Source organism: Macrobrachium nipponense, chromosome 7, assembly GCF_015104395.2.
Source record: "Macrobrachium nipponense isolate FS-2020 chromosome 7, ASM1510439v2, whole genome shotgun sequence".
Classification (NCBI taxonomy): Eukaryota; Metazoa; Arthropoda; class Malacostraca; order Decapoda; family Palaemonidae; genus Macrobrachium; species Macrobrachium nipponense.
Window position 1 is genome coordinate 1,183,939 of NC_061109.1, and position 27,827 is coordinate 1,211,765.

At 36.5% G+C, this 27,827-nt stretch overlaps 1 protein-coding gene and 1 long non-coding RNA gene across 4 annotated transcripts; one reads left to right on the forward strand and one right to left on the reverse strand.

Moving 5' to 3' along the window:
* Nucleotides 1-231: 231 nt before the first annotated feature.
* On the forward strand, nucleotides 232-15,628 carry LOC135217414 (uncharacterized). 3 transcript variants are annotated; one of them, XR_010315125.1, is made up of 3 exons: nucleotides 232-301; nucleotides 11,825-11,999; nucleotides 13,872-15,628. It is a non-coding gene; the product is annotated as an uncharacterized LOC135217414 (long non-coding RNA). The 3 variants fall into 3 exon arrangements; XR_010315124.1 differs by having other exon boundaries at nucleotides 286-382; XR_010315126.1 differs by lacking the exon at nucleotides 232-301 and adding an exon at nucleotides 7,593-7,696.
* A 5,973-nt stretch (nucleotides 15,629-21,601) lies between these two features.
* Nucleotides 21,602-27,462, reverse strand: LOC135217688 (zinc finger protein OZF-like). The gene is made up of 2 exons (XM_064253662.1): nucleotides 27,367-27,462; nucleotides 21,602-23,934 (listed from the first exon to the last, which is right to left on the reverse strand). Exon 2 carries the CDS (start codon nucleotides 23,462-23,464, stop codon nucleotides 22,118-22,120), a length of 1,347 nt encoding a protein of 448 aa, XP_064109732.1. The 5' UTR covers nucleotides 23,465-23,934; nucleotides 27,367-27,462; the 3' UTR covers nucleotides 21,602-22,117.
* Nucleotides 27,463-27,827: the final 365 nt, after the last annotated feature.

Here is a 27,827-nt window from a genome sequence, read left to right on the forward strand (position 1 = left end):
TGATCACTAGTAAGAGATATATCTATGTATAGATTTGGAGCCAAGAACTCCATAGTCATTAAAGAATTTGCAGATTACGGCCTTCAGCCAGAACTTTAAGTTAATTCATTGATCTTAAATAATAACGTAACAGTCATATTTCACATTCAAGAATAAAATAGATTTAGTAATATACGTAATGTCGAAATAATCGATGATTTCCGCCTGAATTACAAGGATTCTGTAGTTCACGCGGGAAAGCGTAAGTTTCCTTTGAAGAAGGGCGAAGTGACGCGTCATTCCTGCCCAGAACCTGATCCGTGTAAGTACTGTAAAAATTTGTGTGTCTCTCAATTCTCCGACTCCCAGCCATCGCCATGCTAGGTCGAATTCCATCTTAACAGTAAGTTAACTTTATCCACGTATATATGTGCCATCCCTGCGATGAGCGACTCTATTTATGCAGCAAAAGAAAGCTGCCAGTGCAAGAAAGTTATTTGTTTGTGACATTGAGTCAATGGGTCTCGTATTGTGCAGATTTTTCGTCCAGTTGTGGACTTAGTGCTTTACAAGCACGTGACATCAAAGATCCTATGTGCTGCAACATACAAAGGCCATGAGAATTTTCAAGTATTTGTATTAAATTGGTAAAAGCAGTAAGAAACTGCATGTACTGCGGAATTCTGCTAGGAACTTTAGTTTTGGTGTTCTGTTAATGTATTTAAAGTTTTATTTTCGTAAAATAACTTATGTTGACCAAATTTTATTGTATCTCACCCTAAGAGTTTTTAGAGTGAGCGCCTCCTCAAGGCCTTGTCATCTGCCCAGAACATCCGGGCACAAATCATATAACAAAAAGTAGAGAAAATTCCCGACATTATGGGTAAGAGTTTTGTCGAATCCGGTTTGACCTAAACCAGTGAGGTTTATTTGATGGTTTATCTCGCTAAGATGAGTGTTCATGCTCAAATAAACCATCAACGGATGACTGGTTTGAGAGACGAGGAAGAAGACCTAGGCCTATGTCATAGTGGACAGACCAGACCATTGAACAAGTTGATTGATTAATTGACTGATTGTCTTTGTCACATGGCTAATAGTGGCAGTATTCACGAGATTGAAGAAAATATTCATTGTTTATTTGATTTTGTGTTTTAATTGTGTCGATATTGGCTTTATGCCATCACATTGGTTCACCTGGTGACTTTCGTACGAGAGAGAGAGAGAGAGTTAGTTTACCTTAATTTGGCAATTAAAATGACTCTAATCCCTGCTTTCCCTTCCGTTCGTCACAGGTTACTCTGAAAAAGAAAGCAAAAACGTAATGCGTAGTTCCCATCACGGTATTTATTGTAGGAGTTACTGTTCAAATCATTGTTTTGGTGCCTATTACTTATATTCTTACAGTGCTAAGTCATGGTGTCCAAACAGTCAATTCCTGTTCATGATTCAGAAAGCAGTTCAACTTTGCACAATCACAGTTGGATGTAGCGAGAGAGAGAGAGAGAGAGCCTGCATAGACCTATTCCAGTTCGTGTTGATGGCGACATTAGTTTTCTCCGTTATGTATTTGCAGTGGTTGCTGAGGGAAGTATTCATATCTCTCTCTCTCTCTCTCTCTCGTCATTAATTATAAAATAACATTCTAATTCTTCCAGAGGAGACAAACCAACCCACTGTAGTGGGGTTGCTCAATCGGAAATACCTGTTGCAAAATTAGTTACTGGTTACCGGACACTAGACCTATATCATTATATCATCAGTTTTAAATTTCTGTTAAATAATACCTTATTTATTTTCATTTTTTGTGATACATGAAAATGAGGGTTATGGCGGATTTTAACTTAAAATTTGAACGAAAGTTTCGAATTGTATATGCATTAAAGAATGGGAGGGATAAGAAAAAAAAAAGAAAATAATTCGTCAAAATTTGTTTTATTTAATATGTTACAATTAACTTAACAGCTGTAAAACTGATATAGTGAGGTTACATAGCCACAAATTGAAGACATTGGGCCTAACACGTAACAGTTACAGTATTAAGTCAATTGTGAAGTTAATCTTTTTCAGTGTGTTACAAGGAGTTACAAGGATTAGGATGTCTCAGACTTGTTAGTCCATCCGAGGAGACATCGTGTGCTCACTTATCTGTTGGAGCAAGGTTTACTGGTCATTCAATGTCCACATGATTTTGTCTAGTTTTCTTTTAAACTTTCATACTGTTGCTGTTTACAACTTGTGGCTGTTTAATCCACGCGTCTCATATCTTGTATGTAAAGAAGTTCCCACAATGGGATGTATTGTATCTTCAGTTCTAGTTTCCATCCATTATTTTTGGCCTGGTTTTCGTTTAATGTAAATAGGTTACTGTCTACTTTTTTAATACCTTTCAGTATTTTAGATGTTTCTATTAGTTGTCCTTGCAATCGTCTTGTTTCTAAGCCATACATGTTCAGGCTCTCTAGCAGTCTTCGGTAACCTATTTGCCTGATGGATGGAATTAACTTTGTGGCTCTTGCTTGTACTCCTTCTAATCTGTTTGTCTTTTCTTTGTGTTGGTATCTAAAACTGCACTGTACTGTACATTCTAATAGATGGGGTCTAACTATTGATGTGTATAGAGCTGCAGCACTGTTTCCTTATTTCTGTATTTGAACTGTTTCTCTTTATGTATTCCCCAACCCCCCTTAATTTAAAACAAAAAAAAAAATTTCGGTGCCTTCTTTTCAGCTTTTATGTACTGCTTTGTGGATTTTAAGTCCTTGGTAATACTGACTCCAAGGTCCTCCTTTTGTTCTACACTACTTATGTCATTCCCAAGCAGCATGTAGCTGGCATGGGGGTTGTTTGTTCCTATTTGTAACACTTTACACTTATCTATGTTAAAAGGCATTTGCCATTTTCTTTTACCCCTCTCCTATTTTTCATTAGATCATTTCTTAAACTTTCCACTGCATGTGGGTCTGCTGCATTTACACCTAGTTTGGTGTCATCTGCAAATTTGGCATTCCTGCTAGTTAAGCCTACATCAATGTCATTAACGTAAATCAAAAACAAAAGCAGGCCAAGGACAGAACCCTGCGGAACTCCGCTTCTTACATCTGCTCATTCTGATTCTTCGCCATTTGTTATGACTTTTTTTATTAGTTAGCCAGTCTTCGATCCCATTTGTCAAAAGGCCTTTGGAAATCTAAGTAGAGTATATCAATTGCTCTACTACCGTCGAAAATACCAAGCATGTTATGAAAAAACTCCAAGTGGTTTGATCGGCAGGATCTGTTTTGTCAGACACCGTGTTGGCTGTTTAACAAGTTGTTTCTATCAATGAGAGAGAGATTATAATTCTGAAGATTGTTACATTGTTTCCAATTATAGCTTTTGAGATTTACACATTTATCTATCCATGGAGACGGGTGTTTTGGGGACACGTGACCAGGTGCTCCCCCCTTTAAACTGCCACTGCTAGAAAGGTACTAACGTTGTCTCAAAGAATATCTATAAACTAAATTTATCATTAGTATTATCATACTAATACCAATATTGATTTATCATTAGTGTTGTTATCCAGAATAGGCCTCCACTGACGATAATAACCAAAGAAAGCTCCTATGGAATAGAGGGCCTTGTGAAAAACAAGGGAGAATTCTGGTTTTATATTCTCATCCGTCGCTTAAATTCAACGGAATCTCTCTATCTCTCTCTTACTATGCTTCTTTCCCGGAATATGGTGTCTTTACAGAGGAGCCTTACTTAATCCTTAAAGGATTTCTGCTGTTCAATGTCTATCATCCATCGGATAATCTAAGATCTCCCATCAAAGGGTCAGAGGGCTTGATGAGAATTACATTGTCTTCACTACCACATATAACTGATTTGCTTTCTTCATTTTCCTGCTGACTACTTTCACAGCATATCTACTACATACATGCGATCACTACCCTGGTGCTTCCTCGTTATAGATACTACTACGATAGATCTCGGTTATATGATCTAATATAAAGTTATCCACTTGGAAATCTTATGTAGACATAAGCGTATTGCTCTCTCTCTCTCTCTCTCTCTCTCTCTCTCTCTCTCTCTCTCTCTCTCTCTCTCGACGGTGGTTAATTGAGGTTCTAACAGCTACTACATACCCTTGCATAAGTTTCTTATTACAATTAATAGGTTAAACAGTCTTATTAGAATCAAAGGAATATGGGTAATAGTGCACCTCTCTCATACTCTGATGTTAGTACTATACATTAGTCCCAATAAATTTAAAACTACGTTAAACTCTTTCGAATATATAAGGAGGGGTTTCTAGTAAATTTCTAAATTTCCATCAATGACATGAAAATACCTTCTGAATAACATTCCCATTATGACGTAACTTGCACTGTAGTATACATAAGCTACTATACTTGCGTGCGATCTTGAACACGACTGAGAATCATTCTTAAGCTTATATCTTGAGGCTACTTTTTTTTATTTTATTTTTTTTTACTTTTATTTAGAAAATGTACATTTACAGTTTCTTACAATTCATAATATTGTATATACATTACAATTTGTTTACATAAATGAAATTATTAATTACCAGAAAAAGAATGGACATATTGGGAAGTAAAAAGTTTTTTACATTTATCCCCAAGTCCTTTTAACAATACAAATCTTGTTTTGCACATTCTACTACTTATGAACGAAATCATACTTAACTCGTCTGTTAAGGGCATTACTTTATACCAAATTCCAGTTACATATTCACTTAGGCTACTCGCAGAAAATAGGCTTTTTACATCTTTGGGAGACCAGATTTCAGTTTGCTACTTGCTACTTTTTGGGCTACTTTTGATTTGACTTGGGCTCTTTTATGCGATTTGGGCTACTTCATTTCACTTTGTATAATAATAATAATAATAATCACACCAATGATCTACTGCTGACACGACCCTCATTTTCAGAGATATAGGTAGGTGAAATGAGTATGTATATACAGTGTATAGGTATCGGTATATGTATGTATATAAATAGTAAATTCAAGTATGTAATATACTTAGAATTTTTAAAAAGCTGGCTATGTATTGTCACAAGAAATATGTTAATATTCTCATCGGATAAATTCCGAATGTAATTATGTTAAAATTGTAAAATATTATACGTTTTCTCTAATAAAAGATAATTTTTTTTCTGAATTATCTCTAGATTTAGCTGATGATTAGTCTAAGACAGCAGATATTGAGAGTCAGCGGCAAAATTTGTTGAACCTAGACTTGATTTATATTTTTTTGGGAAAGTTCCAACATCAGGAATTGAGTTCTGGACAAAGGCAATTGATGTAGCCAACGCAGGTCAATTAGTTTTTAAAGGATATATCAGAATTTGCACTAAAAGTCTACAGCCTCCCAGTAATATAATGCTCTATTTGAAAGGGTTTTCTCTACTAGTTACATCTGCTAATACCAAGCTGAGAAATCGAATGGGCTTAGAGCTCTTAACCTCAATCATATTGAGAATAAAGACCAGCTGGAACTCCAACATTTGAACCCAAAAGATCCACGCTGGAATATGACTCTTCAGTCTGTGAAAATGAGAAAGTTGAGTATAATGCGGAAAGCTTACTGAATGACTTCGTACTGGAAGAGAGTAGGATGTGCTAATATTTTTTTTTTCTTACAGGAAGAAGTTTACTTTTAGTTGCGAAAAAGAAAAGTCCTAAATTGTCAATAAAAAGTTATTGATTTTGGAAGGATGAAATTTACTTTACTTTTGAAAAGAAACAATTTAAGTTTGTATAAAAAGGCAATAAAAGATTGTTATGAAAAAAAAATTTCTTCGGTTCTGAAAAAAGAAATCTACTTCAGTTTTGTAAAAGAAACGTGTACCATATAGCCAGTCAGGATCAACCGCTAAAATGTAAGTAATAACTTTTATTATGGTATAAATGTGTGTTCATACAATATATATATATATATATATATATATATATATATATATATATATATATATATATATATATATATATATATATATATATATATATATATATATATATATATATATATATATATATATATATATATATATATATATATATATATATATTATAATATAAGAGGTTCAGGAGGTCCATTGATACTTCACATGAAGCCACGATTTATTATAAACGTTTCGCAATCAACTTTGTGCATCTGCAGTCGTTAAAGAGAAATGCATATATTAAAAACTAAAATAGGATTCACAATAGTATCAATGTTAAAAATGCAATAAAATATAAATAGTTAAAAAGAGAAGAACCACTGAGGTACCAACCAACTTGAATGGCCAGGGTAGTTGGTGGATAACGGTGCCTCAGCAGTTGAGCTACCCTGGCCATAACAGACTGAAGATGCTCAAAGTTGATGTGCGAAATGTTTTTTAATAAATCTTGGCCTTCATGTGCAGTATCAATGGACCTCCTGAACCTCATATATATATATATATATCCATATATATATATATATATATATATATATACACACACAAAAGTGTTTGTGCTACTTGTAGCCAAAAGCATCTAGCAACTTGAGTCTCACTTTCACACTCCACCGGGCCGGAGTCCCCCTCCCTTCCCCTAGGCCCTAACCAACCAAAAAACCAATCTGTAATCTGTATACTATTTAGTGTCTCTTGTGCAGTGTAAGTGTAACGGTGTGTTTGTTGCTCGGTCTATAATTTTCCAACTAATTTATCATAAGCTTAATTTCGCTTTCCTACAACGTTCCATAAATTCCTCCCAGAACACATTATCTGCGAACGCAGCTGCCATGTTGCCGCTTCAGCGTCTCGAAACTGAAGTAAATCTTCAGATCACGCCATAGACGTGGAGGTTTCCGGCCACCTGAACTAAATCGGAAGCCATGAACCTGGCAACGGCAGGTTGAGAGTTGGTCGTAGAGGCCGACGGACTCCGCCCACTTTTGGTCGGACGATCACCCCATAGACAGTGAGATTTACTTCCGATTCAGATAACCGGATCCAGCGATCGTAACGTCTATGGGGCCCTTAAAAGTACAAACCCTGAGGTAATATTAGGTTATTATACCATTTGCCTGGGAGTAGTCTCAACTTTTCACCAGAGGTTGTCAATGGTAAATTATACAGTCGTTACTACGATCAATAGGGTTATTTTTTATATAATATAGTCTGTATAAAAATCTACAATGATTCTGTAAAGCAGTCGACTGCATTTAGCATTTGCACAGAACAAATATTATGAACCTTTTGCCATTCATGGTCAGATTTTGGTTTGATACTGAATGGTATTTACCGCATGTGTCTGGTTTGTTTATAGTATTAGGTACCTATTTATTTACACAAAGTCAGTCAAGTCTTTGCATGAAATGATCACAAACCCAAAAGCTTCCTGAATTAATCCTCCCATATAACATAAATGTAGTGCTATCATTGCTTTGCACGTGTCATGCAATACTGTATAGTCGGCCTATTATGACCCGTCCATTATATCTGCTCTTCAGGTTGCACTCCTAAAACATGAAGGACCAAGAGGTACTTCTCTCGTATTATTTGTCAAGACTATTAACTTCCTAATCCCTCTACTATGTTTTAAGTTCGGTTTAACTAAAACCAGACTAACAATTCACTTATTTCTCAGGCCTGTCTCTCTCTGCGGTCATTATGAACAACTGTTCCAATTCTCGATTTTGTTATGACAGTCGTCTGGCCACTTAACTCCTTATTGGTAAGGAATCTCTATATACCACTTTTTTGACCTGATAACAGTGTAACTATAGAGATAATAACAAAAACTAATATACATTAGTCTAGTTCTCAGTAATGGAAGCCAGTGTATCATGATAATGAGCACTGAATCTGTTGCAAGACTTCTCGAAGCATTTTGGATGGCGCTGAAGAAGAAGAAAAAAGTCTGTCATTTTAGTCTCCTTTATTTCAGTCAAATGTTGGTTTTCTGAAAAGATTAACCTTGAAGGAAAAGAAAATAGTCAAATTTTGGGTTTGTAATCTGAAGTGGTTTTGCTTTCGTGATTTATGAGTGTAATTCTTCACGGGAAATGAATTACTGCAGTAAATAAATGAACTGAGGAACTTACGAGGTATATGGTTGATGTTAAGTCGGATATTCAAGTGTTTTAATTGTTAAGACCTCTGGTTTGTTAGCTTTGAAAACTACAAATTGATTAAAGAAATGTGTCATGTGAATGTTTCTTAGGGAGATGAATATATCGGGCAACAATACTCTATTATAGATAATACAGTTGCTTTGTATGACATTAGCAAGGTGGTACACCCAGTTCCCCATTTGGTATACGATAATTTTTTCATGCCTTTTGCTCTTAATATATGTGAGGTGTTCTCTCCAGTTCAGGTACTGATCAAACACCATTCCCAGGTATTTAGTATCTCTGCAAAATTTGGGTTCAGTATTATTGAGATATATATTTTAACTGATTGGTTTTTTAACCATCCTTTACCTTTATCGTAAATAATTGCATCGGTTTTATTTATTGAAAATTGGAATCCTACTGAATTTGTCCAGCTGGTAATGTTTGTGATGGTCTTATTGAGGATTCCTTGGGCATGTCTTAGCGTGCAACTTTTATATGGCAAAATACAGGCTGTTTTTAACTCCTTTTGGTAAGCTTATTGTGATGTCCTTGATTGCTAAAGCAAATAGAGTACAGATTAAGACACTGCCTTTGGGGGATTCCTTCTTCCAGTTCATAAACTTTTGAATGAGAATTTTCTATTTGAATTTGGAAAGTTCTATCTGATAGAAAATTGTTAATAAAAATTGGTAAATGACCTCTTATTCCTTCAGAGTGAAGTTTTTGCATGATATTGTGTCTCCATGTTGTATCTTATGCTTTTTCTATGTCAAATCCTTTTTTGATACGATCTTCTAGGCAGGTTAGTGGATCAAGGGTTGATCGACCAACTAGTGATCCTGATTGCTTTGTTGTCAGAACTGAATTTTTTGTCATGACATGTGAGTCGTGTATTGACCATTTTTCCTAGTAGTACTTTACGTAAACTGCTCATCAAAGGTATAGGTCTGTAATTGGATTGTCATTTCAAATTATATTTTATCATGGCCTGGAGCCAATGGGTGGATGACATGAATTTAAAGTATTATTTAATACATCGATATAGAATGCTTAATTATATTCTAGATAGTTTTAAACTTGAGTATGATATATTTTGCTTGTGTTTTTATAAATGTTGAAAATGTTCATTTAGATTGAAGTAGGCACTTATGTTTTCAAAGTGCTTCCCTATTATGTTTGCGATTTCAAATGGGTCATGGTATGATTTCCCATTTTGGTTTATTGCACTTCTTGGATGTCTTAAAATATACTAATATATTTCCCATTGATTTTCCTTAGTTTTTGCCAAATCTCTTTTATAGATGTATTTGTTGACATGATTTTTCCATGGCGATATTTTCTCAAATATTACAAGTTTTCGAAATTTATTATATCATGGTTTAATGAACTGATTACTATTATGTTGATGACCACTATCTTGTCTTGTTTAGAATGTTTGTATTATTGGGCAATTTGTTTTAAGTCTGCTAAGTTTCAACTTAATGTGTGTTTAGTTTTACTTAAAGTTGATAAGGTTGGAGTCCACATGAGACAGGGGATTGTTTTGGGTGTGGTTTGGTTTGAGGAATGCTTTTATCAGCAGCATTTATTATGAAATTTGTGAAAAATTCACTTGTTGTATTGGTTATGCAGAAATGGTGGTATATATTTCTGATATGTAGATTATAATGTCCCAATCTGCTTTTTGGATGTTATATTTTATGGGTGGCAATATTTTATTGTTTAAATAATTAAGGACTGTGGGGAAGTGGTCACTGGTATATATGAATCATCCAGGACAATCCACTCAAGCCTTTCAGCTAAGTGGACTGAACACAGCGAGATTTCTACTGAAGAAGAGGTTAAGTGGGTATTGGAGAAGTAAGTTGGCACATCACTTTCATTCAGGCAGCATAGGTCATGCTCCAATTCGCATTTCTCTACGCTTGTTGCTGGTGCATCATCAGGGTGACTGTTATCCCAAAGGGAATTATGATCCTTAAAATCTCCTACTATAAGTAGGGGTTTATGTAGATTATTAATTAATGCTGGTAGATCACTGAAATTTGAATTCAAATTTGGTTCGTTGTATAAGTGACAAATTGTGACCATGTTTTTGTCTGGCATATATAATTGAAAAGCTGTTATCTGATGTGATGGTGATGGTGTGTTTATAAGTTCATAGGTGATACTGTTATGAACATATATTGCTGTGCCTAGTTTTTCACCATCAGTTGGTGAATAACAAGCAGTTTTGTCCTGTCGAATGTTTCTGGGGTTAGGTCCTATATATATGTACATGTTGTAGGATTCTTTGTAATTCAATGGTGTGTTTATAAGTTCATAGGTGATACTGTTATGAACATATATTGCTGTGCCTAGTTTTTCACCATCAGTTGGTGAATAACAAGCAGTTTTGTCCTGTCGAATGTTTCTGGGGTTAGGTCCTATATATATATACATGTTGTAGGATTCTTTGTAATTCAACCAGACGTAGTCGGGTTGAGAGGCTATTTATATTCCATTGAATAATTTTATATTGCCATTATTTGGAGACATTGGTGTTAAATTGATTGTCGATTTTACTTTGTCTTGAAGTTTATATGCATTTGAATTGATTTGTGGTTTTTTAACGGTTGCATTTGTATACTATTGGTTATTAGATTCAGCAGTTTTGTTTTTCATAATTAAATATTAATCAGTCTATTTGTGACTATAATTTCGTTTTTGTATTTTAAGGATTCAGAACATATTTCGTTATGTTGGTGTCATAAGAGCATTTCCTTAATTTAATATAATTGTCTACAATTTTGTATTGTCCTCTGTCTTGGTGGTTAGTTGGCTATAAGTACCTATGAAGCACTCACTACAACCACAAGATGGAACACGTTTGGTGTTGTTAGCCATTGGTTCAGAAGTATTTGATATTCTAATTCTGTTGATCCTTTTCTGTAGTTATAAGGAATGCTGGTTTGAGGGGTTACTTGCTTTATGGTTATTAGTGGAATATTTGGGTCTTGTGGATGGTTGGGATGTGATAGCTGTATTTTGGTTTGGTTTAATGGTAAGATTTTCATTAGTATTGTATATTGGTACTATTGCCCTTTGGGAATTGTAATAAGTGATTAACTGTCCAAATATTGGTTGTCTGATTGGGACTGAGCAATATTGTGTATTTCCGCTTGTGATGAGGTTAGTACAATGATTTTTAAATGTTCTCCTGGTGCAGTTGGAGTTTCTTTGAACCGATTGTAAATTTCAATGTTCGGTTTTTTATCCCCTTAGGCGGCCCTTCATTCCAGTATTCGTTTCTTTTCCTCTTCTGTCGGGAATTTTTTGTCATAGACATCTGAATCTTCAATGCAAGTAGTGGTATTGGTGGGTATAATATCACTCTTACTTTGGGTTTTTGTATTATTGGCATGAGAATTAGTTTCTCTGTTCATATTATCTTATTTGTTTTTGTGCTGATTGGTGTCTTGATTTTTACTTACATTTGAGAAAGTGGGGCTTTTGGATTGATTATTAACTCCTCTTACTTTTAGCTCTAGTCTGGCTTCCTTGACTGACATTCCTATCCTATTTATTAATAACTCACTTCGGAGAATTCTTGGCTGTATTATGTATAGTCTGTGGACTGTCCATAAGGGTTTTTAGCTGAAGACTGAAAGGGAGAAAGAAAAGCTTATAACACACTTTTTATTTATTGTAGAGAATATCTTGATGAAAAATGTAACTAGTATTTTTTTTCTTCTTTTACGTAGGCTCAGTTCGAGAGCAGTGAACCTGAAGATGTCATATTGGCAAGCATAGTGGGAATAAAGTCTGTCCTCCAAGTATTCCCAGCACCTTTTTAGTACGCACGTCCTGGACCTCTCGGGGAAGTGAGAGTCCAGGAATCGCTTTACCCGGCCACTGAAGCCCCTGTGGAGTTGATCAGTACGTTTATTAGAAACTGGTTTGACATCATTGACAGAAACACGTAATCTAGTCTTTCTTTTAAGGGGATTATCCCCTGACAGTGCGCCTTAAGAGGTAGAGGGTGGGCAGTACTACATCCAGTTTCTGTTTTACAGAAGTTTGTCTTGGTGACTCCCTTGAATAGTTTTCCTTTCAATAAAAAAAAATAGTTTTCCTTTCAATAAAAAAAATTAATCATTATCCTCATTACTTTAATTTTCAATTCATCACGATAAATTGTTCTTTGTTCTACTATGGCTTTTTTGCTCTGTACTTTGTCCCAGTAGGGGGTTAGTGCTGTGAGGTGCACTGTAGGCATTACATAAGGTTCCATGTAGCATCCTTTGGACCCCTAGATCCAACCACTTTCCATTCCATTTTTAGCCCTTGTACCTCCATTCCATTTAATTTCTCTTCCTTCCAAATGACCTTCCAGCCTATCCTAATCCAAACATTTGTTTCATAGTGCAAATGCTTTGAGGTTTTCCTCCTTTGAAACCTTTTTACTCTTAGATTGCTTTTCAGCACTGAATGACTTAGTAGGTCCCAGCATTTGGCCTAAATTTTATATTCTGTTCTGTTCCATTCTTGACTTAGTAGAAGTTTCATATAGAGAGTAGCAATTGCATTCTTTGAAGAATTCTGTTAGTGTCTGAATATTGTGGTCTTCATCCCCTTAGACATTGATCGATTCAGCAGTGGCATTAACTTCATAGAAAACAGGCATCACATAATCACAAAACTTAGCCTTGAAATGCTGCTTGGCAGTGGGGTTTGCTCCCCTTAACCAGAGGTTACTGATCAGGGGAACAGCGGATGTCCCGGTGGGCTTTTAGTGGTCACGTAGTAGTGTATTTTAGTATTTTAATCACATTAAATCATTTTAAGGTAAGGAAATGATAGGACTATTAAAAATATAACCATTCCCGTCAGTTGTCTTTTATGGAATAATGAATATGTCAACAATAAATTGAACAGATTAGCTACTGTAGGATTGTGGTGGTGTTCTTTTCTAAAAGATCTTGTCAAAGATATTTTATCCTGTCATTAAATAAGTCACCTTTGTTTGACTTTTGTGAGAGTTAAGAATGTTGATGCTCTGATTAAACTATCTACAGACCTGTATAACTACGTACTCATTGTGATATTGTAAATAAACGCATGAAAATATGGGAAATGCGAGGTAGATATATTCACCACAAGAAGTAAATGCCATTATTTGGTCACTGGTTGGTGGGGACGTTTGGTAAAACTCACTGGAGGAGTAAGGTGCTCTACTTGGCCTGGGTGCTATTCAAGTACTACCTAGGTTCCAGCCTCATTTATGGATGCTTTGGCCTGAGTGGTAGCACCTGTGCTGCTTACCATAGAGTCACTCAATTGAATGATTAGTTCTTAAATGAATGAAGTATTGCATAAAGGCAAAGTCAAAGAAGTTGGAAAGCTAGTTGGGAAAGAGAGCCAAGGGAACAGGTGAACATGAAAGGAGAGAGCCAGGCAAGAAATAGCCGAAAGGATGCTAAAATTATTGGAGTTGTATTTTGTTTGTTCACATAAATTATGTCACCAAAGAATTGAACACTAAGTGGGCATTGACTTTACTTAAAACAATCATCCCTTGTATAAGGTTGCTCGTTCCACTGTTGTCCTGACCTTTGACAACAGGTAAGGCAGTTGCATTGGAAGGGAAATGGTTGCTGACATTATTAAGAGAGAATAAATGATTTTGTTAGTAATATACATATAAACTTTATTTTATTCAATAATGATACATTCCCAGTGTGCAATTCAGTACTAATAATACCATAGTGGGAATAAATAAGATTATTATTATGAACAATGTTTTGACAGGTGACAGTGCTTCTGAAACACTGCAGAGGATTGTTTGGTATGTCTCCCTGATTCCATCACTGGCTGATGTGACGCTCTTCCCGGGAGCTTGTGACATCTGGGCCAATTCTGAGGTATGTCGCGGATTCCTGGCTCTGTTCTTTATTGTAGCACACATTTTCATTTCATTATATACAAGAAAAATCAGATTGCTGCTGCTTAGATGCATCTTGGATCTAGGCTGTGTAAGCAGTTGATGAACCAGAACTCTGGACTGATCTCTTAACTAACTTATTGGAGAGGTTTTTCCACTTTGGAAAGCGTAGTTGAATTTAAATGGAAAAAGAATGGAAATTATGGTAGAATGCATCCTGGAAACTTTACAATTTTGTGTTGGTTAGTGGAGAGCATAAGAGACTTTAATTGTACCCTGTATGAGGCCTATTTTTCAAGCTGTGTTTCAGTAGATTTATTATTCTTGTGCCGGACCTTCAGTCTTCAGTGTTTTTTTCTGTAAACTGGTGTACTTATTCACACGCAGTCTTGAACTGCTCAAGAATTTAGTGCTGTTCCTTGCTACTGCCATTGGCACAGTCCAATATTGAAGCTGGAATAATGTCAAACAATGTTCACATCTATATAGGCATTGGAGAGTGGAGAATTGAATAGCTACTAAAAATAACATTGCTGATAAAAGGAAATATTAAACCTATTTTTTTTTACATAGTGACTCATTAATGTTGTAGCATTTGTAAATCTATTCTATAATTTCTCATTAGGTTCAGTGAAATTTTGTCATTTTTCCTAGTAGCACTGGATGATAGTGTAGGATTGGGTCCTTTAGTCCTCCGAGTTGAGAACACAAACTTCTCCAACTCCTCCAACTTCCCCAAAAAGAAGAGCATCAACCCTACTCCTCCTTATAGAATGTACTGTACGTAAATGACTGATGACAACGGTATCATTAAAAGTTTATGTGTAAAATTGAAATATAAAATATATATACACTGATATTGACCCTGCATTTGAAAATGACCATAGGCACTCTACTAGCCTGTTTAAGTAGCACTGAAAAAGCCGCAAAAGAAATAAAATAACCTTCCCTTCATCAGCTGTCAAATGTGTCAATTTAATGTGACAGGTGGGGAAGTGTGATTAAGAGGTCTGTGGATTCTTGTAATTCTCTCTCTCTCTCTGTCTCCGTAATAATTCATAAATAATTTATCTCTTAGGTAAGGACAACTCCTCTCTCGTAGAACTGTAATTATGCTGATAAGACACACAACTAAGAGTTGTATTAGTCCAAATAAAAAGCACACTTTGTTCATGGAAAGGAATTTCAGAGCAAAGACAGAGATGGAATAGATAAAGAATTTTATTAAAACTAGGTTGAGAGGACTGCTAAAAATAGATCGGCCAGGAGGGGGAGAGAAGAGAGAGAGAGCATAAATGCAATCTTCACACACACATATCTTTTTACCAAACATAATTTCTTTTTTTCAATGGCAATGTATTGAGCTGACTTTTAAATAATTCACAGTAACTAATTTCATTTAAGAGCTCACTTAATACATTGGGAGTGTGATTAGGGGCATATTTAGTGTAACAACTCTAGAAGTAAGCAGGCACCTAGTGTTTGGTTGAGTCTGCCTTGGCTGTCTACGTGAAATCGTATCCAGCTACTGTCATCTCCGTTTGGGTTTATGTTGCTTCCCTTGTGAAGAGATCATAGTTCTGGTCTTTTTATTTCTTTCGTAATAATAAACTTGTATTTATGTTATTGCGTTTGATTCTTTACACAATAGTACTCAGAGGACCTGTTTCGCCGAAAGATTTCAGAGTCAAACTTCAAGGTAATGCAACAGAAAATATCTCTATGTGTTTGGTAGGTTAGGCTTCTTTTTTTTTTAATATAAAATGTTCTGTCTACACCAAACTTTAATATTAGTATTTTTTCTTCATAGATACATACAGAGAAACTGTCCTTGCATAACTCTGCTGGTGCCAACAAAATAAATGCTGATTAACACTGGGCTAGGTACCAGAAGAACCACTCTGTGGTGGATCAGTAGGTCTTAGAAGTGTTAAAGCATCCCTGTTATTTGGGGAAATAAAAACATCCCATCAGTGGACAGAGCAAAAACCAGTTTTTGAAAGTAAATTGTACTTTTCCTAACTACAAACTTGAGGTCCTTTACCATAGGAATTACTTTAGGTGAAGCATGGATACGGCCGGTGAAACTTTCAAATTAGGCGGGTCAGTAGTTAACTACCAGTCCGGTAGTTGGGAGTCCCTCCGACCGAACGTGACGCAAGGGTACTCGCATAAGTTAAATTTTCAGAGAATCGCAACAGAACCATAAGAAGGACTCAAGAGTCAAAAAGGAAGTTAATTTTGGCTATTACCAAGTAATGGATCTAGATTCTAGAATAAGCTCTACTAAGTCCCATCCCCCTCCTTTGTAGAAGGAAGGAGTGAGGGAGATGCATCTGAGAACTGAACCAAGACTATGCTTATTCCTTCGTTACCTGTCCCTTGTCTAACTCCAGCAGACACTTTGGCCTAGATGCTGCTCTTGAGAACTGACAGAAGAAAGGAAGGAGAGTCTAGTCATTCCACATAAAACCACCATTTACCACTTTGTATAATATTAGAGAGGACATGTTGTTAATGGTCTATTCCATCCTTGCTGCCAAAGTATCCTGGATGTAGGTAGATAATTGAGAGAGAATAATTCCCTTCACTTTATTATCTGGCTACAGCATAACAAAAGACAAGAGGACAATTGTGTAAAATGCACTAACACATAAACGGCACAATACAAATCACATGAGCGTACCAGCTTAGCTTATAAACAGAATCAGGCAGTAAGGTAGTTCAAATTACTAATTCTGAATATCAAATTGCAATAACTCTGCAATACTTAAAATCTAAACACATCCACTATAAGAAATTTACCGTACTAGTTGCATAGGATTGCTAGAGCTACTGAGATATATCTTGCCCTTAGTAAACATACTTGGCAGCCTCTTCACCGGTTACTTATAACTAGATGTGATAATTGCATTCCCCCTTATTTGTTACTAAGCAATCTGTTTCTGAAGGCTTACAAAATGATACTTTTATACTAAAATAAGGTTTCTCAGAACACGGCTTATCCATTCTAGTTTTGCAAAACCTAACTGCTGACGAACTAGAGTCCCAACATATTAACTCTAGATCTTATTCAGCTAACTGGAAGCAAAAAAGCAGCTAACAAAAAGCCACCACGACTGTGAGAACCACTGACGTTACTACGTGGTCGGCAGAAAACTAACTGACAACGCACCGCCGCCAAATAATTTGAATTTTCAACTGCCAGGTAAGAAAGATTACAGTTTTGTAATTGTTTGGGAAGTCCCTTATGTGAAATCTAATCTTTCAGGAGACTTTCCTCTACTCTTTCTTTGGGAGAGTACTCTGGGTGTACTGTTCTGAACAGGTGCAAGAACAGACTCAGAAGTGACACTTGGTGAGCAGTTTGTACATTTGACTTCATTAATAATAAGGAATTTGAAACTTGTACTTTATGATTTGCAATTAATGGCTACAACTGGTCAATGCAATGCTTTACAATCTTTCCACCAACATTCACACCACAATGTAGATTACTTATCTTCTGGTGTTGGACAATTTTGTTGCACTACTACACTATTTACACTCTTATCTGTCCAGATTTTCAATGTCTATAAAGATCTGTAGCTGTAGCAATTGTATTTGAACCGACTGAGCCTTGGTGGTCTGCACATTGCACAGTGGATTTCCAAAAGAACTCTTGTGTAACATTCAGTTCACTTTCAAATTCTCTACCTTTCATTAAACTTTCCTAGTAGTACCTGTGTTATTTCCCTTGCTGTTATGGGTAGGTTGAAGGCAACTGCTTAGTCTACTGGCAATCTTCACTGCATCTGCATTACTCCACATTATAATCATATATGCTGCTAATGTAATGTAACAACCCAGTGTTGTAGTCATACTGCTACTAACATACGTAAACTTGCTTTTGGACCGAAAATTGTAAACAAGGGTTTGGTGTGACTATTGTCAATTTGCTATCCCATAGAGATACACAGAATTAATTTACTCCGTCAACTAAGCCTCATGTTTCTTTTGCAATTGTGAGTCCTTCCTCTCTGCTAATAGTACTCTAGAGGCACATACAATAGGCTTCTGTGGTCCATCTGGCATCACTTGTGATAATACACACTGCCACTGAACCTGTGTTTGAAGCATGATTTTCCAACTTGGAAAGACAAACGGATTAGATGATGCACTAGGAAAGTGGGTGAGGTTACAGCGTTCCACCCATATTTGCAGGGGATGGTCACCAGACCCCCCCGGGAATAGTTGAAACACCTATAAAATGCTTAAAACTGCCTATTTTGTTAGTTAAAAGTTATGAAAAACTCACTAAAAATCTTTATACCTGGTTTTTTTTATAGTTTTATCACAAAAAGTGCATTTTATGATGAAATTGATAAAAAAAATGTGGATATTTCTCGTTGAAAAGTAACGCGAATAGGTGAACTATCCATGAATGATGGGGGGATATCTTCATGAGAGATATTCGTGAATGTGTGAATTTGCGAATCTGAAGTGTGTGAATATAGGGGGTTTCATATATTTCTGCTTTGAATTTCAAAATACTTTTGACATTCGTGCGTCCAATTCCATTCAACACCCTTATTCATTAAGCTATACACTACTGTAATAGTAGGTGTGCAATTGTTGTTGTCCAGTTCTGAATGTTACTTTCATAAAAAGTTACCAAACCTAAGAAGGGGTTACTGTCACTCCAAACCTCACTGAACTGCACTATGCCTGTCTCATTAGAAATTCACTTATCGATATACTACTATGGTTCGTATTCCTCCTAGTGTGGCAGGATCACAAGCTCAAAAACAAGCGGGCAAAAATCACCCCCTCCCCCCAACATAAACTTAACCAATTCAGCTGCCAAACTCACCCTCAGTCACACTTTCCTCTTTACACTACGGAATACATGCAGGACAATTGACCTACCTACACACAGAATAAAATCTCACAAACACATGTACTCACCCAGCTCCAGATACTCAGGGCTATGTTGTGCTGTCTGCTGGTCGAGGTCGCTGAGACACAAACAACCGTCACAAACCGATACACAACCAACAACAACCAATGAGCACAACACAACAACAACCACGGACCACAACTCAAAAACACAACCACAAACAAGGAATACGATCACAACTCAACAAACAAGGAATACAACCACAACAAAAGACCACAGCACAAACAATCACTAACACAAGAAACAACAACACAAAAATATAACAAACACACCGACCAAAACAACACCAAGAAATCACAATAGCTCACCAACAACAACCCTCAACAACTCACATATAACCCAATAGAACTCGTAAGCACAAGAAATCTAACCACACAAGTACAACAACTCTAAAGCAAACAACATCAAACTCAACAACAGCTAAACAAATCAATAACACACAATTTAACTGCCTTTCAATGCTTTCAACACTCTTCATAGACAGCTGCTGACACTACTGATCATCACAGGCCAGGCTCTGCCTAAAGACTTACTCAAAACTCTGATCTTAACAACTAACTCAAGCTGCACCAGCAGACAAGCCAGAACCTACCAATAGCCAATTCAATCGTTAACCATTCATCCACCAATTAATCCTTCTCTCTCTCTCTCTCTCACAAGGATGTTGTCAAATGGAACTCCCATAACTCCTCCACAATAGGAGAGCTGTTAGCCCTCTTAAGCCGAAGCGGTAAAAAAAAAATTGTCTCCCGTGTGCCGGAGGTGTTTCAGAGTGAGCGAGGAAGCGGAAAAAGTATTTTTTTCAAAAAAACCACAGCGGGCTTAGTTTTCAAGATTAAGAGTTCATTTTTGGCTCCTTTTTTTGTCATTGGCTGAAGTTTAGTATGCAACCATCAGAAATGAAAAAAAATTATCATTATCATATATAAATAATGCGATATATGATATCGCAAAAACGAAATTTCATATATAATTGTATTCAAATCGCGCTGTGAGCAAAACGGTTAAAGGTAACAAGTTACTTTTTTTTCGTTGTAATATACACTAAATTGCAATCATTTTGGTATATAATACATTGTAAAACGATAAAAGCAACACAGAGAAAATATTATCACAAAATAATGCATGAATTCGTAAGGCGCGGACATAAACAAATATTTTTTTCAAAACTTCACCATAAATCTAAATATTGTCCTAGAGACTTCCAATTTCTTTCCAAATGAAGACAAATGATTGACTATTATTATACTGTAAGAGTATTAGCTTACAATTGCAGTTTTCGACCATATCTGACGAGTTAAAGTTGACCAAATGTCAAATTTTTTATAATATATATATTTTATATGCAATTATTTCGGAAATAAGAAAAGCTACAACCTTCAAATATTTTTCGTTTTATTCTAAATTAAATTGCGCACATTTTCATATATAAAACTCTATGAAATGCCTAAAATGAAACGGAGCAAATATTCCGAGAATGGGACGTACGCATTTCGGAGATTTGTGGCGGAGAATCCGCGCGCGGAGGGAAGGAAAGATTTCTTTTTAAATTCACCATAAATATAAATATTTTGCTAGAGACTTCGAATTCGTTTCAAGATGAGATAAATGACTAAATATTACTAGACTGTAAGAGTTTTAGCTTACAATTGCGTTTTCGACCATTTCGGTAGAGTCAAAGTTGACCAAATGTGGTTTTTTTTTCTATTTGTTTTTTTTTCTATTTATCGTGATTTATATGCAAATATTTCAAAAATGAGAAAAGTTACAACCTTCAATTATTTTTTGTTGTATTTTAAATGAAATTGCGCACATTTTATATATAAAACTTTATGTAACAGCTAATTTAAAATGGTGCAAACAATTCCACAATCGCACATATGATTTTTTCGGAAGAATTACCGCACGGACGTAAAGAAAATATTATTTTTTTCATAAATTCACCATAAATCGAAATATTGTGCTAGAGACTTCCAATTTGTTGCAAAATGAAGGTAAATGCTTGAATATTACTAGAATATAAGCTGGTTTTTTAGCTGTTACATTGCGTTCTTTTCGACCATTTCGGTAGAGTCAAAAGTTTGACCGAAGGTTGAAATTTTGGCAATTATCGTTATTTATATGAAAATATCTCAAAACTGATAAAAGCTACAACCATGGGTTGTTTTTAGTTGTATTGTGCATGAAATTGCGCACATTTCCATATATAAAACTTTATATACGGCTAATTTTAAAATGGTGCAAACATTACCACAATCGCATGTATGATTTTTTTCGGAAGAGTTACCTCGCGGACGTAAGGAAAAAGTTTTTTCATAAATTCACCATAATCGAAATATTGTGCTAGAGACTTCCAATTAGTTGCAAAATTAGATAAATGATTGAATATTACTAAAATAAAAAATAAGAGTTTTAGGCTTACGAATTGCGTTTTTCGAACCCATTATTTCGGTACGAGTCAAGAAAGTTGATTGAAGGTTGAAATTTTGGAAATTATCGTTATTTATATGAAAATATCTCAAAACTGATAAAAGCTACAATCATGAGTATTTTATTGTTGTGTTCTACATAAAAATGTGCACATTTTCATATATAATACTTCATGTAACGGCTAATTTACAATGGTACAAAAATTATGTCAAAGTGACGAAATAATTTCCGAGATGTGTCACAGATACTTTTTAGTGCGGCAAGAAAGAAATTCGCGCTTGCGCGCCTGCGTAACGATTGTAAACAAAACAACACCTTGATCCGTGAACTCCCAGCATCCCCCAAGGCGCGTGATTCAAAAGTTTTAGGCTGGTAGGCCTATAAGTATTTTTCCGCGAATTTAAAAAAAAACTTTTGTAAGTCGACGTAAAATACGTCCAGTCGGCACACGGGAGACAAAAAATGTCGACGTAAAATACGTCCAGTCGGCGTAAGAGGGTTAATCAGCTCATTGGTCTGGTTAAACTAAGATATACTTAACTGTCTCATTACCACAGCAAAATGTCTTTCTCTTGGGCTACCACTTTGCCTCCACAATAAAAACATTCCTCAAGAAAGTTCTTAAATGTCTTCAATCAGATCATTCACGCCTAGTGTGTAGAGTTACCTTGTTTTCTGATGTCATCTTAAATGTGATCAGCAGTAGAATAATGAATAACACTTTCTTTTTGATGGCATCCAGCATCACTCAGGAATACAAATTATGGTCTTTAATGTGACATTTCTTCCCAGGTTTCTAGCAAAAAACTCCGTGACAACTAGGGCCTTCTTATGCCCAGAAAGATGATCTTTTTGGGTCAATGGTTTCCAACAGTTGCTGCATTTGAATGTCTTCTCTTCAGTGTGATCCCTCATATGAATCTTAAGAGAAGCTTTCTGAGAAAATGCTTTCCCACAGTCATCACATTTAAATGGCTTCTCTCCACTGTGAACCCTCATATGAATTTTAAGAGTATCATTCCGAGAAAAAGCTTTCCCACAGTCATTACATTTAAATGGCTTCTCTCTAGTGTGATCCCTCATATGAATTTTAAGATGACTTTTATGAGAAAAAGCTTTCCCACAGTCATTACATTTAAATGGCTTCTCTCTAGTGTGATCCCTCATATGAATTTTAAGATGACTTTCATGAGAAAAAGCTTTCCCACAGTCATTACATTTAAATGGCTTCTTTCTAGTGTGAACCCTCATGTGATCTTTAAGATAATGTTTCTGAGAAAAAGCTTTCCCACAGTCATTACATTTAAATGGCTTCTCTCCAGTGTGAAGCCTCATATGAATTGTAAGTTGACCTTTCTGAGAAAAAGCTTTCCCACAGTCATTACATTTAAATGGCTTCTCTCCAGTGTGAACCCTCATATGAATTTTAAGAGTACCTTTACGAGAAAAAGCTTTCCCACAGTCATTACATTTAAATGGCTTCTCTCTAGTGTGAACCCTTATATGAATTTTAAGAGTACCTTTATGAGAAAAAGCTTTCCCACAGTCATTACATTTAAATGGCTTTTCTCTAGTGTGAACACTCATGTGATCTTTAAGATGATGTTTCTGAGAAAAAACTTTCCCACAGTCATTACATTTAAATGGCTTCTCTTTAGTGTGGACCCTCATATGAATTTTAAGATTACTTTTCTCATAAAAAGATTTCCCACAGTCATTACATTTAAATGGCTTCTCGCTAGTGTGCACCCTCATATGAATTTTAAGATTACTTTTCTCATAAAAAGATTTCCCACAGTCATTACATTTAAATGGCTTCTCTCTAGTGTGAACCCTCATGTGATCTTTAAGATTACCTTTCCGAGAAAAAGGTTTCCCACAGTCATTACATTTAAATGGCTTCTCTCTGGTGTGAACCCTCATATGAATTTCAAGATTACCTTTATGAGAAAAAGCTTTCCCACAGTCATTACATTTAAATGACTCCTCTCTAGTGTGAACCCTCATGTGAATGTCAAGATGAGCTTTATAAGAAAATGCTTTCCCACAGTATTTACACCTGAATGGATTCCCCACAATGTGAGTCCTCATATGACTGTTAGGATGAGTTTTCTGAGCCAAAGCTTTCCTACATTTTTTATGGTGAGTTTTAATTTGCTTCAAATGAAATCGTTTCTGGGAATCTGAACTGCTGCCCTCCACAGTGAACGGACATTCAAGTTCTGAGGTGGTGTTCCCAATAGAACTGATTTCCAAATTTTTTTACACACAATGGTTCTTTCTCTTATGGAGAGTGGTATCTTTTCTGACGAGAGATCTTCCAGAATTAGCTTCAATATTTATAATCCTGGAAAGTGTACACTTATCATGGCTTTCAATGTCCTACTTAATAAACACACTCTTACACTTCATATATCCCAGGACATTGAACTTGACAAGAATATCTGGTATCTTAAACCAATGTATCTGTCTCCTTTCTTCCTAAAGAGGTAAATTTCTTGCATAAATCTCCAGTAAATTTCATTACATATCTTGATGGAGAACTTGATGGGAGGTTGTGTCTGAAACGAGAAAATACGACACAATTAAGGGAAAAACAATGGCAGAAGTAGGTCTGTGATAATGAAAAAAGCAATCTTTGAAAGCTTCTTGCCCCCCCCCCTTTTTTTCCAAAGAGACAAATCAGAAGCCTCATAAAAATTGACCTTTGGGACAAAACTGACTCGAGCACTGAATGAAGCCAAATGTTAGCATGGCACAATCCAACCTCTTAAATCAACAGAATATCCTGGAATATAGAATACATAGAATACACCGCTACAAAATGAAGCCCATATGCAAACGTAGTCTTGTAAGCTAATTCCACGTGCAACTACTACTTTAACTTTACTCAGAATCTGCAGGTCATCACCGTTGACTCTCATCTCCTAAACACGGCATATTTAAAAAAAAAGTTATATGTATTTTTCCTAACTATGCAAAGCCGAGGCATTTATTATAGTAATTTATAATAAGACGGGTTATAAAGTCTCTTTTATGGGAGGGTGGTGGTGGTGGTCGCGCTCCCGTCCAGAAGGCCATTCGTTCATTTACGAAGACCTCACACGCTTATTTTAGTTCGTGTGGCGGTTTCGTGTAGGTTAAACAACCGACTGGACTGGCCAACTCACCGACTACCATGTTTGTGGCCACCCTCCGAAAAAGTACTTTAACACGTCCTGACACCGGAGATGGTCATCAGTGATGAGTTGTTGGTGGTGATAGCAGGAGCTCAAGACCTCTATTCTCCTTTTGAAGTAAGTATTTTCTCCAAAGTTAGAAATTTAGGCCATAGGGTAAACAACCGCAGACGATCCATTGTCATCGCATGGCTCGGAGTTATTCACTCGATATTTAATTGGTGAAACAATGATACAATTACATCTTTAAGCATACCATTCAAAAAGATTGAAGTTTCGTCAACATAATGTGCTATATGAAAGCCCCATACAAACTAAAATAAGCATGTGAGCTCTTCGTAAAATATGTTTTCTAGGCAGTTTTGAAATCCAATATGGCGGCAATCGCGTGACTGGCCGGTCTAACCACGGACAATCCACCTTCTTTCCCAGCACTCATTTGAACAATGTTAGCGTATATATGTAATGTTTATTGATCTTACTCAAGATTTCAGTTGTAATTAGCACAATAAAACATCATTTTGTTGCCTATATTAGTGAAAGTATGAAACTTGTTATTCCCAGGGTCATGGTTTGAACTGAATTAATTTATACCTTGTAATCAGTGGGAAGCGACTACATATCCGCGGACGATCGATTTTCATGGAAAAAAATCTTTTCGAAAACTATTTTTCTATGTACTGTATCCAGAAGCAGTATCTACAAGATGTTCCGTGTCCATTTCGGGCATTTCTGAATTTGATCAATTGTGTCTATCCGCTCAAAAGCCGCCCGACATCCTCCATCTCAGATTTGATTTCCCGGTCCGAAACAATAAGACCAGGACCTTCTACCAGCGAGGCCCATGATCCCCCACCCGTTTCAAAGAGGCCGAGACTGATGCCTTCATAGTCGTCGGACAGCACCGACTTTGAAATTTGAATAAGGTAAGTTGTATATTAAGTTTTTGTTATCCTAAACTAGTGTTTCGGTTAGTTAGAAGCCAGTACCGAAGCATGTGTTCGAACAGATCTATCTGCCTGACGGTGGGCACGTCGGAACATGAATGATGCCGCCATTTGTATGTAAACTAGTTTTTCGGTTAGTTCGAAGCCAGTACCGAAGCACGTGTTTGAACAGTAAGGCCGTGGCAGAACGAGTAAGGTGTTTAATGTTACAGTTATGAGAGGATTTATAGCCTAGGCTAGTCGTGTCCTTTTGTATGTACTGTGGCTAATTCTCTGTAACCCCTGTAGCTAGCGTGCACAGCGCAACAATACCTCTTGCCAGAACATACCGAGCTTGCCAAGAATCTTTAAATATGCGGATAAGGTGCAAAGCGCCGCTCTGCCACGGCCTTACTGTAACCCCTGTGGCTAGTGCGTGCAGCGCAACATTACCTCTTGCCAGAACATACCGAGCATGCCAAGAATCTTTAAATATGCGGATAAGGAGCGAAGCACCGTTCCGTCACGGCCTTACTGACAGCACACATAAACATATTCACCGTTAACGACTAAGTTATCAGTAATGCCGGTTAGTGGTAGCCAAGGCTAGTCTGTCGTTTACATGTAAAGTAGTGGTTCAAAGTTATGTATGCAAAGTAAGGGGTCCTAGCATCTAATTTATTGTTGGTTAGTGGTAGCCTAGGCTAGTCTGTCGTTTTACATGTAGGCTAGTGGTTCAAAGTTCTACAAAATAAGGGGTCCTAGGCTGACCTAGGTCAAACTTGTATGCAGAGTAAGGGGTCAAACTTTTGTATTCAGAGTAAAGGGTCAACCTTAACAAAACCGTAAATATGTACATTTATATGTCTCGAGACCGGGAATTGAGTTCTGGGCTCCATGAAAGTCCGAGGCCGTTTCCCCCCCCCAAAAAACCCCGGTTTCCCACTGGGTCCCCCTTTACCGTTTGATATTTTTCTAGGGTTTATTTTCACTGGGTCAACTACAAAACCATTGTTATTAGCAATTATAATGTTCCCCTTCCCATTTCGGAATATGCATTATACATTTAGTTACTCAACTTAAGATTTTTTTTTCCATGAAAATCGATCGTCCGCGGATATGTAGTCGCTCCCCACTGATTACAAGGTATAAATGAATTCAGTTCAAACCATGACCCCGGGAATAACAAGTTTCATACTTTCACTAATATAGGCAACAAAATGATGTTTTATTGTGCTGATTATAATTGCAATCTTGAGTAAGATCAATAAACATTACATATATACGCTAACACTGTTCAAATGAGCGCTGGGAAAGATGGTGGATAGTCCGTGATTAGACCGGCCAGCCTGACGATAGCCGCCATATTGGATTTCAAAACTGCCTTGAAAACATATTTTATGAAGAGCGTCACATGCTTATTTTAGTTCGTATGGGGCTTTCATATATCACATTATGTTGACGGAACTTCAATCTTTTGAATGGTATGCTTAAAGTTGTAACTGTATTCTTGGATCGTCTGCGGTTGTTTACCTTTTGGCCTTAATTTCTAACTTTGGAGAAAATACTTAATTCAAAAGGAGAGTAGAGGTCTTGAGCTCCTTCTCTCACCACCAACAACTCACGACTGATTGGCCCATTTCCGGTCGTCAGGACGCGTTAAAGTATTCTTTTTCGGATAGGGCGGCCACAAACGTGGCTAGTCTGTGAAGTTGGGTCCAAGTCAACTCGGTTGTTTACCCTATCTGCCATCCCCTGCCCGGGGAAGGAAGGAAGGAAGGAAGGAAGGAAGGAAGGAAGGAGGCGCCGAAAGGACATCGCCACACACGAGGGGCAGCCAACATGATGCCCCAGGGCACAGCGACAGACAGGAGGCTAACGTACGTACCCACAACTTTGTATATATAAGACGACTATAAAGATGGCCGCCAAAATAGACACCTGTTGCAGCCTTGCAGTTGCAGTAGTAGTAGTAGTAGTAGCAGTAGTGAAAGGCGGTGCTTAATTTTGGAACGGCTCCTCCACCTCAACAACAACTTAAGATAATCCTGTATATTTCCTCTCCCCCGCCCCACCCATCTTTGCAGATCTGCAAATAAGCTCTAAGAAATATTTTCATTTTCCTTATTCACTCAGCACAAATATTTTCTATCCTCTCCTTTTATTCTATTTCTATCATTTGTTCCTGGGTGAATATATATATATATATATATATATATATATATATGATATATAATATATATATATATATATATATATATATAAATATATAGTAATAATTACATTTAATATACAGATAAATTCCATATCTGTAAATAGAACCCACGACCTAAGGGGTCATTGGTGAAT

What these genes read in the sequence shown, in the direction of transcription:
- LOC135217688 (XM_064253662.1), bottom strand. Translation starts at nt 23,464, where the DNA reads ATGAGGACTCACATTGTGGGGAATCCATTCAGGTGTAAATACTGTGGG.